This window comes from Heterocephalus glaber, unplaced genomic scaffold (assembly GCF_053883595.1).
Source record: "Heterocephalus glaber isolate CG9 unplaced genomic scaffold, H.glaber_assembly_v1.0 deba00001504, whole genome shotgun sequence".
In the NCBI taxonomy this organism is placed as follows: domain Eukaryota; kingdom Metazoa; phylum Chordata; class Mammalia; order Rodentia; family Bathyergidae; genus Heterocephalus; species Heterocephalus glaber.
In genome coordinates this window covers 25,854,266-25,872,962 of record NW_028258324.1, presented here as the reverse complement: position 1 = coordinate 25,872,962, position 18,697 = coordinate 25,854,266, and the positions used below count along the sequence as shown (strand labels likewise).

At 35.6% G+C, this 18,697-nt stretch overlaps 1 protein-coding gene and 1 pseudogene across 11 annotated transcripts in view; both read left to right on the top strand.

Annotated features, from left to right (window-relative positions):
- Positions 1-18,697, top strand: part of Hltf (helicase like transcription factor) — a 92,115-nt gene that overhangs the window by 15,748 nt on the left and 57,670 nt on the right. For all 10 annotated transcript variants that reach the window (XM_087186316.1, XM_087186319.1, XM_087186322.1 and 7 more), the window contains exons 3-8: positions 4,591-4,757; positions 6,247-6,380; positions 7,586-7,683; positions 9,471-9,545; positions 9,700-9,891; positions 10,996-11,091. In XM_087186316.1, coding sequence (XP_087042442.1) covers positions 4,591-4,757; positions 6,247-6,380; positions 7,586-7,683; positions 9,471-9,545; positions 9,700-9,891; positions 10,996-11,091 — 762 coding nt within the window. The remainder of the gene's footprint in view (positions 1-4,590; positions 4,758-6,246; positions 6,381-7,585; positions 7,684-9,470; positions 9,546-9,699; positions 9,892-10,995; positions 11,092-18,697) is intronic.
- Positions 14,416-18,684, top strand: LOC110347724 (methylcytosine dioxygenase TET1 pseudogene; annotated as a pseudogene). Its single transcript, XR_015440858.1, has one exon. The product of XR_015440858.1 is annotated as a methylcytosine dioxygenase TET1 pseudogene (transcript).

Sequence of the window (18,697 nt, the reverse complement as noted above, 5' to 3'; positions counted from 1 at the left end):
TCTCCTTTTACATGAATTATGTATTTCTAGAAAAAATTCTTTCTCATAATTAACAAATTAATAATTTCTTGCCACATCCAATAAATAATCCATAATGAGATTCTCACATTTTAAAATGTCTTTATGGTTGATTTTTTTAAAAATCTGAATCCAAATAAGATTCCTACATCATCATTGGTCATTAGAGATTAAAAAGTCGCTTCACTCTTTGTTTCATGTTAGATTTGTTAGTTCTTCCATTCTTTTCTTTCTTGGTAATACTGAGGATGGAATTTTGAGGTGCCCTATGCCTCCAGCCATTTTGACTTATTTTGAGACAGGACCTTGCCAGGTTACCTAGGCTGGCCTTGAACTTGTGATCTTCCTGCCTCAGCTTCCCCAGCAGCTAGGAATTACAGGCATATGCCACTTGGCCTTGCTATTTTTGAAGCTTATCAAGTCAGTTTTTTGATGGTGTTAAGAATGTTCTGTAGATTTCTTGTGAAGAGTTCCATGTTTTAAATTTATTTAATCTTTCATTATCCCATATTTATTTTACATTGGAGCATCTCAAATTGGAGCATCTCAAATTATCTGAAATGTGTTAGCTAGGAGATTACTAAGGAAATAAAAATATTTCTTTAGTTTTTTGTGTGTTCATAATTTTGGTGTTTTATAATTGAAGAGCAATTTGGCTGAATATAGTGGACCCTTACGACAAACTTGTTTGGTTCCCGAGGGCTGGTTGTAACTAAAGTTTCTTGTAAGTCAATACTGCTGAGATCTGGATGTTTACCTGGGTACACGCTATAGATAACAAGAGACAGATGACTCTTCCATTAACCTAATTAACCCAAGTTGTTTGTATGTCAGGCTGGTCTTAACTTAAAGGTTCACTGTATAACATCTTTGACCTGTATTTTCTCTACATATCCTAATGTTACGTAAAATGTTGGTGAGAATTCTGATGCCAATAAGATTTTCTCTTCCACTTAAATGAATTAAAAATTATTTTTCCTGAGTAACTAAAATATTTTTCCTTATTTTGAAGGTCCAGGAATTTCATTAGGGTGTATCTTAGTTTTATAAATTTGTTTCTATTTCAGACAATTTTCTATAATTATAGTTTTTTTTCAGGAACTTCATATTCTTTTTCTTCTTTAGGGACGCTGTAGTCCTACTCTGTCTCTCCTTCGTTTCTTAGACCTGGTATACTTACGTCTTAATATTGCCTACTGCCTCTGAAATCCTTTTTGTCATGTTTTTTGCTTTTCTGTTTTTCATAATTTTCTTACCATATTTTTCACAGGGTTTGTTCACCTAGTGTTCTTTTTACTTTAGTCTTTGTGAAATGAATTTTTTTCTAGTTCTTTTAGAAAATAAACATTTCTTTTTTCCATATTCTCTAGCTCTCATGTCCATTTCTTTGTTCGTGTGTGTGTGCGTGCGTGCATGCGTGCGTGCTTTGAGACAGGGTCTTGTCATGTAGTTCATGCTGGCCTTGAACTCACTATGTAGCCCAGGCTGGCCTCAAACTTGCAGTGTTCCACCTGCCTCAGCCTCCCGAGGACTAGGCTTGCAGGCATGTGCCACCATTCCTGGCTCATGTCCATTTTTGAGCTTTCTTACTCAGATTTGTGTTTTTCCCCCAAAACTTAAATTGTTTCCTAAGTCATATATACTTTTGTGAAGTATTGGATTGTGGTTGTTATTTTTGTTTTGTTTTGTTGTTTTTTTGGTACCGGGGATTGAACTCGGGTCTTTGTGCTTGTGGGGCAGGTGGCGGAACCACTGAGCTAAATCCCTGGCCCAGATTGGTTGTTATTAATCTTAGAACAATCACTATGTGTTGAACTTAAAATAATCTCTACGACACTAGTAAAGTAATAACAATCTATGCTGTTTAAAAATAGTCATTACTTAGTTTTTTACTTTTAAAAATGTGTTTATAAGTATTACATGTTCATTATTTTATAACTAATTTATAAGTAATACATGTTCATTATTTTGAAATATCTAAAAAGCATTAAATCTTTCTAAAGACTACCATCCACAACTGTTTACATCTTCTATACGTTTTTCTGTAATCATATGCATGTACATTGGATTGTGTTAATAAAAATGAGATCATATTATGCCTTTTGTGATCACTTTTTTCTCTTAGAGAAATCGTATAATTTTTCATGTAAGCACAACTCTATTTAAATTCCTTACAGATGGACATTTTTGGAGTTGATCACTCTTGAAAAAATACTGTAATAGAAATTAAGGTTTTTTTCAATTTTATTGAAATTGATTTATAGGTGATAAAATACACTTTTTCCCCCTTGGAAGTGGGGATTGAACCTATGGCCTTTGCACTGAGCTACATCCCCAGCCCTTTTTAAAATTTTTTATTGTGTGATAAGGTCTTGGTAATTGCTCATTCTGGGCTTGAACTTAATTTGTTCTACTGTTTTGGAAAAGATGGCCATGATTGTGTTTGTGTGGGAAAGATGGCTGTGGTTGTATTTGTTACCTGATGCAGAGTTTGCAAACAAAAGCAAAATTTGCCAAACACTTCTGTTTGTGAACCAAACTGTTTGCAAATTAATGCTTTCAGGAACTGAGGTACCACTACACTGTTTCATACTCTCTTAAATCAGGTAGGGGAAAATTGCAAACAAAAATACATTTATACTGTCTTATATTTACCCAAGTAATTACCTTAACTGTGCTGTTAATTTCATATGAATTCAAGTTTAAGTCGAGTATTTTATGATTTTACCCTGAAGAACTTCCTTCCTTGTAGATCTTGTAGGTCTTGCAGGTTAAGTGTACTAGTGATTGAGTCTGAGTTTTTTCCTCTGGAAATGTCTTAATAGTTCCTTCATTTTTAAAGATGTCTTAGTTACTTTCTTGCTTCTGAGACAGAATACCTGATTCCCTCAAGTTAAAGGAGTCTTAGAGGTTTCAGTTTTAGAGGTTTTAGTCAATGGTCAGCTGGTTCCTAGGCAGGGCAGCATGGCAAAGGAGAAACAATTTATGATGTGGCAGTCAAGAGTCAGTGAGGCTTCCTTCCCTCCCCTTTTGTTTCATCCAGGCTGCGAGCCTGTTGGGTCTTTCTTCTTCAGTAAATCCATCACCCTACCTAGAACTATGCTATACCAGTCAGTGGACTAATCCAGTATAACACACCCATGATCCAGTCACTCCCAAAAGCCCCACCTGTAAATGAATGAGACTTTGAGGGGATAGCTAGATAAGAGCCATAACATTCTGCCCCTGGCCCCCAGGAGATTAATACATTCCTTTTTGCAGAGTGCATTTATTCCATCTCTAAAAGTTGCCAAAGTCCTAACAGTTTCAACATTGCCAAAAAGTCCAAGTCCAAATTCTCCTCTGTGATTTAAAGCAAACTCTTAGCTGGGAGCCCCTGTAAAAATGAAAATAAGCACTTCCAACATACAATGTCAGAAGATAAACATGCTCAATTCAAAAGGTAAGAATAGGGGGATAGAAAGGAATAGGACCAAAGCAAGATCAAAATCCAGCAGAGAAAATATTAAATCTTATAGTTCCATGTCCAGTACCAGTGCAATGAAGTTAAAACACTTGCCTTTAAAATTGTTTTTGATGAACACTTGCTCAAGGGAGCTCTCTCATCTACCTCTGAAGTAAGCTAAAAAGTCGAATGCAACCAGCCTTGCAAGTGGGTTCTTCTACAAAACCATCAGATAGTTCAAATAATGACAGTTTTGAGGGAATGAATCTTTGAAAGACCTGTAACTTCATTCTGTTCCCTTTGATAACTGTCATGCTGCTTCAAGAATCCCACTGGGCTGATACAGTATTGTTAAAAGTTACTGGAGAGCTAGAGAGCTTGGGTTGGGGCTAGGGCACTGGTATTCAGCCATTTTTCTTGAGTAAGCACTCAGATTTCTGCCAGCTTTTGATCTCTAGAGTTCTGAAAAAGTTGATTCTCAAAGTTTTTCTGTTATTTTATGGAGGAGAGATTTTTCGGAAGTCCTTATTCTGTTATTTTCTATGTTACCCTTGCATGGTTTGTAATCAAGTGAAATAAAGAGAGTGGCATGAGTTGAAGGCTAGATGTGTTTTTCTCATGCCAGGTTCTTGCTGCTTTTTTTCTCCCTGTTAAGATTCTAGAAAATTCAGACCCAGGAACCAGCCTGCCTGGTTCAAATCTTAGCTCTGTTATTTATTAGCTTTGTTACCTTGAGCAAGTTGCTTAACTTTACTGTGTTTTAGTTTCTTTGTATGTAAAGTGGGAATAATGATAGTACTGATAGGGTTATGAGGATTTATAAACTCAGTGTATGCAGTGCATAGACTGCATACTTTTTCGGAAATTACAGTATTGAAAATTTTAGGTAGTGTAAATATGAAGGATTTCTTAACCTCCCAATGAATATAAATTAGAAAACAGTGTAGAAGAATTATTTGAAAACTTGTTCTTTAATTGCTAGCTTGAGTCCAAGCAAATACATTTTTTCTGATGTGCAGTGTTTAGCAGCATCATTAAAAAATGAATAGAAATCCCAATAAAGTGTAATAAGGTCAAAAACTGTCACTATCTGGTCATATTTATAATATAATGCTCATTTTTTTCAGGTTAATAATAATGAAATGGTTGCATTACAGCGAGAGCCTAATAATACTTATGATAAGAATGCGATTAAAGTAAATAATGTGAATGGAAATCAGGTTGGCTATTTAAAGAAAGATCTTGCAGCTGCTTTGGCCTATATTATGGACAACAAATTGGCACAAGTGGAAGGGTAATGTACTTTGAGAGTTTAATTTTAATAACTGAGTTGTAGTTATCTTTCAAATTGTAAGGGCCTTTTCTTAGAGCTTCTAAGGGTATAACACTTTTCATCACTGTATCTTTAGTTATATGTTCACATCAGTTCTCTTATCTGCCTCTTCTACCCATCCATCAAACAGCTGTCCTCTTTATTTGCCTATTGAATTATTACCATGGTGAAAATAGACTTTGGTTCACATATTACAAAGTGTGTACCATCTTCCCAACCTTTCAATTCATAAATTTGAGGGTTGTTTTAGATCAGAGGTTATAAACTGGTAGTATATGATTAGATGGAGATGTTTAATTTTACTTACAGTGTTTTAGACATTTATTTCCAACATCTAAATTAGATATTTTACATATTAATTTTTCCTAAATGTAAACGTATTAAAAGTTCTCTTGATTAATGGAAGATCTGGCAGTGCTGGACATTCATTTTCATGTGACATCCATTGACTAGAACTGAGAAAAAGTTCCTTTAGCTATGGCATGTGCTCTCTCATTTTTCTACCTCTTTGTTTTTTATTTTTTAAAGCTCTCATTCTCATCTTGATTACCTTTTCTCATAGGCATTTGTGTTTCTGATCTCAATTTAAGTATTTAGGATATTTATACCCCAAACCTAGTGCTTAGGATATTCTTAATCCTAATCCCAGGTGAGTTTGGAAGATAAATGCTCGGCACTGCCTTTTTTTTGGTACTGGGGATTGAACTCGGACCCTGCGGTTGCGAGCCAGGCAGTGGTACCACAAAGCTAAATCCCCGGCCCAGCACTGTCTTTTAAAAAAATTTATCATGTTTTTCAAATGTTGAGAATAAATTTTTAGTGTATCTTGGATTAGAAATATTTCTTGTAATTCATTTCTCACCCTCCTAGCAGTTAATGAGTTGCTACTTTTCAGTGGTTCTGTTAGCCAGAGCTATATTCAAATAAATTTACTGTTTTGTTTATTTTACAGTTTTGCATGTAAGCTATCCTTGTGGATTTTTTGGGGTTTTTTTTGAGATAGGGTCTTGCTTTGTAGTTCAGTCAGGCTGGGCTTGAACTCACTATGTAGTCCAGGCTGGCCTCAAACTTCCTGCCTCAGCCTCCCGAGTGCTGGTATTACACAGACATCCCGATCCTATCCTTGTATTTTAAAATAGCTTTATCCCATTCTTTCATTTTCTTTTGGCATTCTGATCCCCAAAACCACCTTGTCCTTCTATTGTGGCTGATTTTATTTCATGGTTTTTTTTGGTTTTTCAGGTCTGCCCAGCTAATCTCTTATTTTCTTTCCATGCAAAATTTGAAAGACCAACTTGGGACATAGTTAACAGATTCTTAAATAGAATAAAAAATAACTTCTTTTCTTTTTTTTTGGTACTGGGGATTGAACTCGGGTTCTTGCGCTTGCGCAGCAGGAGATAAAAAATAACTTCTAATTTCCCATTTTCTTTTCTCTTAAATATAATAGGGTAGTTCCTTTTGGTGCAAATAATACTTTTACCATGCCTCTGCATATGACTTTTTGGGGAAAAGAAGAAAATAAAAAAGCAGTTTTAGATCAGTTGAAGAAACATGGATTTAAATTGGGTCCTGCACCAAAAAGTAAGTTTAGGTTTTAATTTAATATTATTTTGATATTGTAAGATGCAGGGATTGCAAAACATTTATCTTTGAATTTGGGTGGCCAAACTGCTTTGTGCTGAAGGCTCCAAATTAAGATTTTTTTGGAGTCTTTTTGAAGAAATCTCTGAAGTTTTCTTTTGACGTAGTTATGAGTCACTTAACAACAGGGACAACTTTTAAGAAATTTGCCATTTGGTGATTTTTGTCATTGTGCAAACATCAAATGGTATACTTATACAAACTAAAATGGCTTTGAGGTCACTTGAACATATAGTCTCATGGGGGCACTGTTGGATATTTGGTTAATATATTACAGGTAATTGAAACATCAATATGGAGTGCATGACTAACTATACAGTCACACACCCATAAAAATACACAAGAAGTTCCCATATACCCTCCCTTTATTTCCCTCAATGCTTTTTTTTTTGGTACCGGGAATTGAACTCAGGACCTTGCACTTGGGAGGCAGATGCCGGAACCACTGAGCTAAATCCCTGGCCCTCCCTCAATGCTTTTGCACTGAACTATATCCCTTAGCCCCCGTTTTTTGAGATAGTCTTGTGAAATTTCCCAGGTGAACTCAAAATTAGGATCTTCCTGCCTTACCTTCCCAAGTACTGGGATTACAGACGTGCATCACATCTGACTCTAAACATTCTTTTTGATAAATTCTAGACAAAAAGAATCTCTCCAGAGAAAATGAAAAAGGATTATTTCTTTGGCGGGATTATTCAAATTCTGTGGTAATATTTTAATAGTGTTTCTTGAGGGATTAGTATTTATCTTTAAAATTTGTTTTAGGGCCAGAAATGTACCTCAGTGATAGAATGCTTCCCTTAATTTTTTGTTTTTGTTTCACATTGCTAGGCAAATGTTCTATCTACATCTCTAGCCTTAAGGGAAATTTTTTTCTTCTTTGGGTGGTACTGGGGATTGAACATAAAGCCTTCAGACTGAGCTACATTCTCAGCCCTTTTTAATTTTTTGTATTGATATGCCCAGGCTGGGCTTGAACTTGAGATCCGTCTGCCTCAGCTTCCCAGTGTGCTAGAGTTATAGGCATGTGCCACCATGCCTGGTTGCCAATGGGAATTTTTCATGCAGTTTGTCTTATAAATTTATAAAGCTATTTATTTCTGTTTTTGTTTGGTGATTTTATTCTTTTTGTCTGTAAATTACAGCTTTAGGATTCAGTTTTGAAAGTGGTTGGGGCTCTGGAAGAGCTGGACCAAGTTATAGTATGCCAATTCATGCTGCAGTACAGATGACAACTGAGCAGGTGTGCTTTTTTATTTTGTACTCTAATCTAAAAGTAAGTTTAAAATGTTGATAGTTGGTATTTAAAGGAGTAGAATAAATATATACTAGTATCAATGATCATCAGATATATTGTTAAACTTATAATGAAACCTGTTGTATAATAAATAGCATATATAAAAATATATATATTTATTTTCAAACATTATCTGAAAAGCAATGGTAAGGAATATAGTTATACTTCAGTATCACCAGAAATTGATTATTCAGGATCTCCAAGTATCTTATATAAAATGACATGGTATTTGTATATGTTTGTGCATCTTTCTGTATATCTTAAATCATTTCTAGATTACTTATAAGACCTAATATAATGTAAATGTTATATAATAGTTGCTATACTATGTTGTTTAGAGAATAATATCAGTTTAAGAAGAATGCATATATTCAGTACACACATGATCATAGGCTCACTACATTTTTAATCTGTGGCTGGTTAGATTTGTGATAAGGAAGACTTGCTGTATACCTATACAAACGCATTCATATATTACAGCAAAGGACATGCTCACAGCTGGATATGTGTGGGATTGTTTTGTTTTTGTTTTTTTGAGACAGAGTCTCACTTTGTAGTGTAGGCTGGCCTTGAACTTGCCATGATCTTCTTCCCTCAGCCTCCTAAGTGCTGAGATTATAGGAGTGTGCCACCACACCTGGCTGTGTGTGGGATATTTTTGTATTTAAAATTTAAAAAATGTTCAAATATAATTTTGAAAACTTACTTCTCCTTTTATAAGGTTGCAAATGCAATGCTAAAAAATTAACTCCAAATCTTTGGCATTACACTAGTTCTCACTTTGTCTAATTTGTAATCTAGGATCCTGTTACACAGAGTTAGTTTGAAAGAACATATATATGATAATGCCTATCAGTTTAAAAAAACATAAAAACTTTTTTGATGTTTCTGTCCACCAGTGTTATATTTTTGTCTTCTAATTGTGGTTACCATGTTTTCCCTGGTTGTTAAGATAGGCTTGAGCTTGTATCTGGGGGCCAAACCCCAGGCAACCTCTGCTAACTTCTTTTAAACCTGCCCTTATATTTTTCTAGGCTGTCTTATTTTGCAAAAGTAATTATAACACATAGTATGTGGTGCTATAAAATTGGACTAGATTAAGTTAGATGGCCAGCTAAATTAGCATAATAATGAAATCCTAATATTTCGTAGCACATAGCAGGTTCCTTATCACAATAAAAAAATGTCATTGACTTGAAAAAGAGTCATGTATAGCTTTTAGGACTGCCAAAATATTTTGAATACAACTGAAAAAAATGGAATTGTAATAGCAGGAAGAATCTTGATAACTAAGTTTAGTTAATTCCTTTCATTTTACAGGAATAAGATACTGTACAAGTCTGAAAAGGTTAAGTACCTTGCTGAAACATACATAGGCTTTTTTGTGACAGAACTTGGACTGAAACCACAACTTATAACTCTCTTTCTCCCTCTCTTTTTTTTTTTTTCAATTCAGGGGTAGGGATCCAATGCAGGACCTTGTACAGTACATGCTAGTCAAGCATATATCCCTTGTAACTCTCTTTTCTGTTTTTTTCCAGATATAATACAGTTACCTTTGGTAACAAAACCACCTGTTCATTCTATCTTCAATGAGCAGTGTAAATCTCAGAGTCAATTTATATACTTTTTGGCTTTTGTTTCTTTTAGCTGGATGATTTGAAATCTCTGAATTAATTGCAATTATTTCTTTAGTTGATTTTCTTAATTTTTGTTGTTGCTGTCTATTGTAGCTTAAAACAGAATTTGACAGATTGTTTGAAGATTTAAAAGAAGATGATAAAACTCAGGAAATGGAACCAGCTGAGGTATTGTACCATTTCTTTCTATTTAAAACTATGAGGAATTTTTAAATATACCTGTAATCTGTACATTTATCCTAAGATCAGTGTTTTTTTCTGGTTCTGCTTGTGAAAACAGAAAGGACTTACTGTATTTATCTTTATGACATTTTATTTTTAGGCTATTGAAACGCCATTGCTTTCACATCAAAAACAAGCTTTAGCTTGGATGATTTCACGAGAAAACAGTAAAGAACTTCCACTGTTTTGGGAACAGCGAAATGACTTATACTATAACACAATAACAAATTTTTCTGAGAAGGAGCGACCAGAAAACGTCCATGGAGGAATTTTAGCTGATGATATGGGCTTGGTAATTTTTTTTCTTGTTAATATAATCTTATTTTGTGATTATGATTTTTGTACAAAGTAATTTTGAAGTTGAAAGATAGATGGCAGTTTAGGACTAGATTTTACTTTCAATATAGAACAGTATTTTTGTGGGTTTTTTTACTTAAAATAATGCTAAATTTTCTGATGGCTCATTAAGGAATAATTAAAATAATTATGTAACAGTAATAAAATAAACATATTTGTCAATTTTCTTTGCTCTTTGAAATTCAGGATAATCTGTCTTTCATAGGTTTAGTTTTAAAGAGAGATGGGTAAAGGGGCCGGGGATTTAGCTCGGTGGTTCTGCCTCCTGCCTTGCAGGCACAAGGACCCAAGTTTGATCCCCAGTGCCAAAAAAAAAGAGTATGCAAGAATCTGATGATGGTAGTGAATCATACACTAACTGCTTTGTTTCATGCTAAGGCAGTAGCACTGTTTGCACACAATGCTTTGTATAGCATTGGTACAGATGTCAACCAAATAAGATCTTATTTAATAGTATAAAAATAGTTTTAACCTTACATTTTACTGTAGGGGTCTTTGGGACCAACCAGCAGTATGTGGACCACATTTTGAAAACTGTTATTTTACACTGTCTTAAAATTGTCAGAGGTTTATTTTGTATTACTAGCTGTACATTACCCTGCAAAAAATACTGAAAAATGAACGTTTCTGTTCAAGAAAAATGCCCAGGAAATATACCCATATACTTCTGATCATTTGTGACTTTTAAGGGTTTTTTTTGGTATTACTATTAAAACAATTTGGTCATCATATGTACGCATACTGGAAATACTAATCATTTTAAATTAGCTCTGAATAGATGACAAGTAGTTGTAAGTAGTTTCATGACAAAATTAGTAGTTCAAATTTTAATGTAGAATCTTAGACCTACATTCAATGGAATGACATTTCTCAAAGATGCTTACAGTATTTTATATTGTAAATCATTTAATAATTCTGAATGTGATAAAATACATTTCAGTATTTGATTATTTTAAAACTGATTTAAAATGTTTTCTGATCAACTGGGTTTCAGAATCTTGATTAATCTGATCATTTATCTTTTTAAAACATTTTAAAGGGTAAAACTCTTACAGCTATTGCAGTAATTCTTACCAACTTCCATGATGGCAAACCCCTTCCTGTTGAAAGAATTAAGAAGAATCAACTGAAGAAGGTAAAGTATTTGTACCTTTTCTTAAAGGCACTGGCTTATTGTAAAACTTTTTAAGCCTTATTTAAATATAATTGCCAAGAAATTGATAATATTCAGCATTTTAAAAAATGATGTTGCCTATGGCCCTACTACCCTGAACATACCCGAACTCATCTGAGAAATGTTATTAAGGGACTCTTTTGTGTTTATAAGGATAAAAGTGTCAAGTTTGGGGGGGGGTAATTGATAGTATGTATTAAGACCCTTAAAAGTGACCTAATCAGTAATTTCTAAGAAACTATCTAAAAAAGTTGTCAAAATCCATTTTTTGCAGATAGCAGTGTGAATGTTTCCCCCATGTTATTTTAAAGGTAGATAATTTGAAATATTTTCAAATAAATTAGCAGTTAAATTATGACAGCCATAGAATTTAATAGTATACAACCACAAAAATCTTAGTTTTGAAGACTATTCATTTTCATGATTTATGGGTAACTTGATATTTGGTATATATGTATACATATAATGTATATACCAATAGTTATATTCAGTTTCTAGGAATTAAAAATCAGTTTAATGAGAAAAATAAATGTTGAAAGAAAGCATTGTTCTTTGTTCTTATCTGAAAATACTAAGAACTTAAAGTAGGAAATAGCAAAAAAATTATGTATAAATGTCTTTTCTGAGCTCTTTTGAACTGCTAATTTCATTTTTTAAATTTTACTGCACACCAGTATACTGGTACCTGCTTTTTGAAATTTTATTAATCTTTTCATTTAGTTGCATTTACTTCTATTTTTATTGGAAGTTGAACCTTTTAGAATACCAGATTTAGTTCTTTACTGAAATAACATATTGGAATAGATTATCTTGTTCTTCCTATTTTTTGGTTATTAAACTGAAGTTCTAGGATTACCAGAATTGGTAGAAGCATGTAAGACTATTTATACGTTCAGTCTGAACTGTCAACACTGAAAAATTAACAGTTATAAGTAAGAATTTCCTTTATTATTTTGATGATCAGCAATACATTTAAGTATTAAAAATTTGTAACCTGTTGTATGATAGGAAGGTTTGAAGACATTTAATTTGGTACATTAAATGGAAAGATTTCAATCACAAAAATGTGATTTCTAACCAAAAATGTATTATAACAAAAATTTCACTATTTCAAATAGATTTAAATATTATAAGCTGAAAGTATCATAGATTGAAGTTTCTTCAGATTGGAACATAGTATGATTTGATATAGTTGGACTTTATAGGAAGTTTATCTTGGAACTCTGATCAAAAGCTTGCTGAGCAAAATCATTTAATGTATTGAATGATGTAAAGGATATCCTTTATATGTGGATAAACATTCAGATTATATTTTAAATACTGTTTAGCGTAAATGGTTATACTAGTAGTTGAGAACTCAGTGGAAAATTTAATGAAGAGTATTTTTGACACCTATCTTTTGGAGCTAATGATTTAAAAGTTGACTACGTCTTCCAAGAACATAGCTCTAAAAATGTTTATAGTTTGGATTTTTAAATTTGACTGGACTGATACCATTTTAAAGGACTCAACTTTTTTTTTTTTTTTTTTTTTTTTTTTGCATTTAAGGGCTAGTTCATGATAGGCAAGTGCTCTCCTAAGCTAAACTCTTAGTTCTGAGTTTAATGATATTTTATAAAGTGTTTAAAATTCTATTTTTATAGCATCTTTTGGACTTATATATACATTGATACTTTTTGAAACATGTGGAGGTGGGTATACAAGAAGATAAAAAGAAAGGGAAAAGCCAGGGCTGGCAGGAAAATTTCGATGGGAAAAGAGGACACTCTACCCTGGTATTGGCAAGCTTGTGAAATATTTACTTACTGAATAGGGAATCTTGGCATGAAAAGTTGATGCAGTAGTCTAAGGATTCCTTTCTTCCTCACTATTTATTAGCACATGTTTGCAGTACATAATGATCATATTCCTTGTGGGGAGTTGGCACATGTACATAACGCATCTCAATATTCTTATCCTTTTCCCCTCCCTGCTTTCCCTTTTCTTCCATCTCTTGATCCCCATCCCATTTGCAAAATTTCTATTTCCCTACACCCTATTATTATCTATCTTTTATTTTGCTCTTTATTTATATTTTTGGTTTCTCATATAGGAGAAAACATGATATTTAAGTTTATGTGTTCTGATTTCTTTCATTCAATATTAGGGTCTCAAGTTGCATCCATATTCCTACAAATGACTCAAGGTTATCTATTTTTTTGAGACAGGGTCTTACTATGTAGCTTAGGCTGACCTCCAACTCATGGCCATCCAAGAGCTGGTACTACAGAATTGCACCACCATGTCCAGCAAGTTTATCTGTTATGGTAGAGTAGTATTCCATTGTGTGCAAATAACACATTTTATCTGTTCATGCATTATGGACATACAGGCTGCTTCCAAGATTTAGCCATTGTTCATTGAGCTATATTATACTGTAATATGATGCCTTTAACTTTTTCAGGAAGATACTTGGAAGGGAAATAGCATGGTTGAATGGAATTTCTATTACTAGTTTTTGAGAAATCTCTGTACTGATTTCCATAATTATACTAGTTTACATTCCCACCAACAATGTAGAAGGGTTCCGTTTCCCTGCAGCCTCGCCAAAATTTATTATTTATTATTTATTATTATTTGATTTCTTGATGATAGCCATTCTTTCTGGAATAAAATAGAATCTCAGAGTCATTTTTGCATTAAAGAGAAGTTGAACCATTTTTCATGTATATAGGCCACTTTTGAAAATTATAGATTCATTTCAGATATACCCATTTTTTGGATTGGATATTTTATTTTGGAGGTGTCTGATTTGGGGGGGGGGTTCTTTATGTATTCTAGATTCTGTCCTTTGTCCAAGGACAGACTAGCTGGCAAAAGGTTTTTCTGTAGGTTGTCTATTCACTCTATTGGTTGTTTTCTTTGCTGTGCAGGAGCTTTTTAATTTGATGTGATACTATTTGTTATTTCTTGTGCAGTTGGGGTTCTGTACAGAAAGTGCTTGTCTATACTGTGTCTTCAAGAATTTTACCTATTTTATCTTCCAACAGATTTTTTCTGTTTTAACATTCAGATCTTTGATCTATTTTCATTTTAGTTCATTACATGGTGAGAGATACGTGTCTAGAGTCAGTTTTCTGCATGTGGATAGCCAGTTTTCCCAGCACCATTTATCAAGGAGGCTATATTTTCTCCAGTGTATGTTACTGGCCCCTTTGTCAAAGGTCAGATAGCTGAATGTGCCTAGGATTATTTCTGCATCCTCTATTCTGTTCTGTAGAGCCACATGGCTTTGTGCCAATATCATGCTGTTTTATCACAGTAGCTGTATAAGATTTCTTGAAGTCTGGGATTGTAATGCCTCCTGGTTTGTTCTTGTTACTCAGGATTGCTTTTGCTACTCTGGGTGTCTTCCTGTTCCATGTGAATTTTAGAGTTGTTTTCTGTAGTTCTGTGTGGAATGCTATTGGTATTTTGAGATTGCATTAAATCTGTGTATCAGTTTTGGAAATGTGGCCACTTTGACTGTTGGTTCTGCCCATCCAGGAATAGGGGATATCTTTCCATTTTCTCATGTTGTCTTTGATCTCCTTTTCAGAGTAGTGTAGTTTTCACTGCAGAGGTCTTTTATTTCCTTGGTTAGGTTAGTTCCTAAGTATTTAATTTTTCTTGATGCTATTGTGAATGATATTGTTTTCCTAATTTCTTTCTTAGTGAGTTCATTATTGGTCTAAAGGAATGCTATTGATTTTTCTGTGTTGATTTTGTATCCTGCTACATTGCTAAATTTGGTTGTTAATTGTAGGAGTCTTAGTGTAGTATTTTGGGTCTTTTATTTAGAGCAGTGGCGACGAACCTATGACAACCATGCCACAGTGGGCATGCAGAGCCCTCTCTGCGATGATGTCACAAGTTGTATGAGATACAACTCTGGATATTTCATACTCTAAGCACCAGTAATGTACCACCGTAAATCATTGAAAATAGAACTGTAGAGTTTGGAAATTCTGAGGTCTCCCTGTGACTTCCCATGGGGCAAGTCTGGAAGAGCACCAGGTCTTCACCCACCAAGGCAGATTTTGAAAACAAACCAGTAAATGGCCTCAAGTCAGAATCCATGGAATACAGTAGTGGTGGTCATGGAGAAGAACAAACATTGGAAGTGAATACACAGCCCTTTGAAAATCTGACAAAAAATGAAGAAAGCATGACAGGTATCGAGATGGAGAGGTGGATGCAAAACAAGAAATCACATTTATCTAAGCATGCCAATGGCTACTTCAGTGTAAATGTCACTGAAGCTGAAAAATCAAAACAGTCTGAAGATGACAAGAAATAAACCAAACCTCCAAAATTAGTTGTACAAACTGTAAGAGATGGCATTTAAAAAGTGCCCTGTCTAGCAGCTGAAGCAAATGTATCATTTACCAAATTCAGTATTGAAGAATTCGGCAAGGCATTGGGGAACCATCCTTACAAACTCCTGAAAGACACTCGAACCATAACAGTGCCATGAGCTCCATTGTCTCTGGTGTGAGCTGTGATCACCTCAAGACAAGAGTAACATCTTTGTCTTCCAAAAGCCTGGCTTTAATTGCAAATCTGAAGATTCTCCAAACTTAAAACAGTCAGACCAGCACACACAGTGAGGGCAAGCAGCCTAATCCCCTCATCCCCAGAACTGAATAAAGACCTGTGAGATGTCTTCCCCATGCAGCCTACACTCCTCTCCGTCATGAAAGACAGGAGGCTCACGCTGGAGCCAGTGGTGGCCATTGAGGCCCTGATACAACTCTCTGAAGCCCTGTCAGAGAACTCTTCACCATCCAAGTCAGAGAAGGAGGAAGAAACAACTCAGAGAACTGGTAGTTTCCTTAACAACTGCAAGGCCATCCTCTACTCTGTAAGAAAAGACCTCCAAGACCCTAACTTCTGTGGAGAGCTGCAAAGTATTCCTCATTCCTTCTCTGGAAGAACAAAGTTCATGCCCCACAGTGGTGTTCAATGGCCAAAATACTCTGTCCAAGCTGCAGATTGGCCCCGCTATTAACCAGGCACCCACCAAACCTGTTGAACATTCAAGTCAAAAATTCAGTATCTTTTTTAATACCAAAATTCAATTCTTTGAAAATCGATACTAGTAGAAGTGTCACTGGAAGTAGGACTGGTCTTGATGATGGTTCTCAGAATTTACATCAGTTGTCACCAACAAGTAATAAATTGGCATATGTTGACCAGTTGCTGGACAACAGTGAAAATTTGAATTCCAAGGAAGATCCGTCAAGTCAGGACACATCTTACAGCCAAATTGAGAAGATGTTGCAATGCAATTAACACAACTTGCATCAAAAATTAAATGCAGTTATATAAAAGCAAAGAACAAGAATGCTGAGAGTCCACCAACAAGCCTTGTTGCCCGTAATCCACAGCAAAAACATAGAAGAGCACAGTGCCACAGAAACCACCTTCAAGTGTGCAAAACAATCGTAGTTTATTGTTCCATTATCCTTTTTGGGGGGGGGGCGGTTACCAGGGATCAAACTCAGCACCTTGTGCTTGCGAGGCAGGTGCCGGAACCACTGAGCTAAATCCCTGGCCCTGTAGTTTATTGTTAACAAAGCAAAAGAACACAACCCAGAAAAAGGTGAAGTCTACCCCCACAAGAGATTGGCGAGAAAAGAAATCCACGATCAAGAAAATGATCAGAAGCAGCAAGAGCGTATGTCGTATGAGTATAGTAAGTTACATGGCATTTGGATTGGATCCAGATTTCAAAGATTTGGTAAATTTCGTCCTCATAATTTTTCTCTTCTCATCTGCTGGGAAAAATTCCTTCCTTTTCCACCATTTTGAAACCACTGGGTCAAACCAGTACCACCCTACAACACAAAAAATTATTTCCTCCCCTCAGTCAGATCAAATTTGAGTAATATCCTAATTAGTACAGGAGAAAATGGTGAAGGTTGAACCTTTGGATTCCCTTTCCATGTTTCATCCCAAGGCCAAATCCCACGGGCAGGCGTGTGTGGATAAAGCCCACAGTCCTCAGGTACTGTCAGTAGTCAGTGACAACCTTAAAGCTCACCCTGTGCTCCCGCCCTCCTGACCACCTAACTGCACAAACCTGGTGGCTGGCAGTGACCAAACACCGTTTCCGCAGGATGCCCAAGAGCACCTCAGGCTGCAGACTGGCAGCTGTCTCTCCAGAGACCCCCTTGCCAGACCTTGCACAGATTCTCAGAAATGTGAAAGAAGTCAGTTCAGGCAGAATTACAGTGATTTCTCCCAAGAGCAAAGAGGAAGTCTATTCACCTGGTGTTCGAGTGTCTTGAGTTTTCCCTTGTAGACTGTGCACAGAAGAGTTTTCATAATTATGCCATGAAGTTCCTCACTAATCCTGGCAAAAACCTAGTGGCTTCAACAAAAGATGCAGAAGTACCAGGCTACAACTGTCCTGATCGAGGTATACAAAAAGACAAAGGCCCATATTATACACACGTGGGGGCAGGACCAAGTGTTGCTGCTGTCAGGGAAGTCATGGAGAATAAGTATGGCCCCAAAGGAAAGACAATAAGGATAGAAAAAGTTGTGTACATGGGAAAAAGAAGGAAAAAGCTCTTAAGGGTGTCCAGTCTCTAACTGGGTTATCAGAAGAAGCAGAGAGGAAGAGAGGATTCTTTGGTCTGGCAGCGCCCAGGGCACCAGTGCCAGACTGCTGTGATAGTGGTGCTCATCATGTTGTGGGATGGTATCCCACTACCAGTGATGGACAGACTGTACACAGAGCTCACTGAGAACCTGAAGTCATTCAGTGAGCACCAGACAGACCCAAGATGTACTCCCAATAAAAATCATACCTGCACATGTCAAGGAATTAACCCAGAGATGTGTGGAGCTTCATTTTCTTTTGGCTGTTCATGGAGCAATGTTCATGGAACATTTCAGTGTGTGCAAATTTGGTAGAAGCCCAAGCCCCAGAAGATTTAGAATTGATCCAAGTTCTCCCTCACATGCCTACTATGAAAGAATTTCTAAAGGACATAATCCAGAAAGAAGATATGTGAAACTGGAACTAGTCTGTAAGGAACACATGGCTGTGGAAAAGAACCTGGAAAATATTTACAAAATCTGGATACAGAATTAGCTCCAATTTATAAGCAATATGTGCCTGTTGCTTGCCAAAACCAGGTGGAATATGAACATGTTACCCGAGAATGCTGGCTTGGTCACAAGGAAGGTCATCCTTTCTCTGGGGTTATTGCCTGCCTCAACTTCTGTGCGCATCCACATTGGGACATCCACAACATGAACAACAGGAGCACTGCGGTATGCACCTGTGGGGCTGTGCCATCAGGAAGTTCTGTCACTGCATGCTTAGGCTGCAGTCCTTACTTGTGATCACTGTTGTGACAAATCTTATGTTATAGATTGTTAGATATGAGATGATATTTATTAAACATTATCAATGTCTTTCCAACAAAAAAAATAGAACTTATTTAGTGTAATCACTAAGACAAACCAAATATTGATGTACAGTGAACACCTACCAAATCCAACAACTATACCTCTGCTAACAATAGGACAGTAT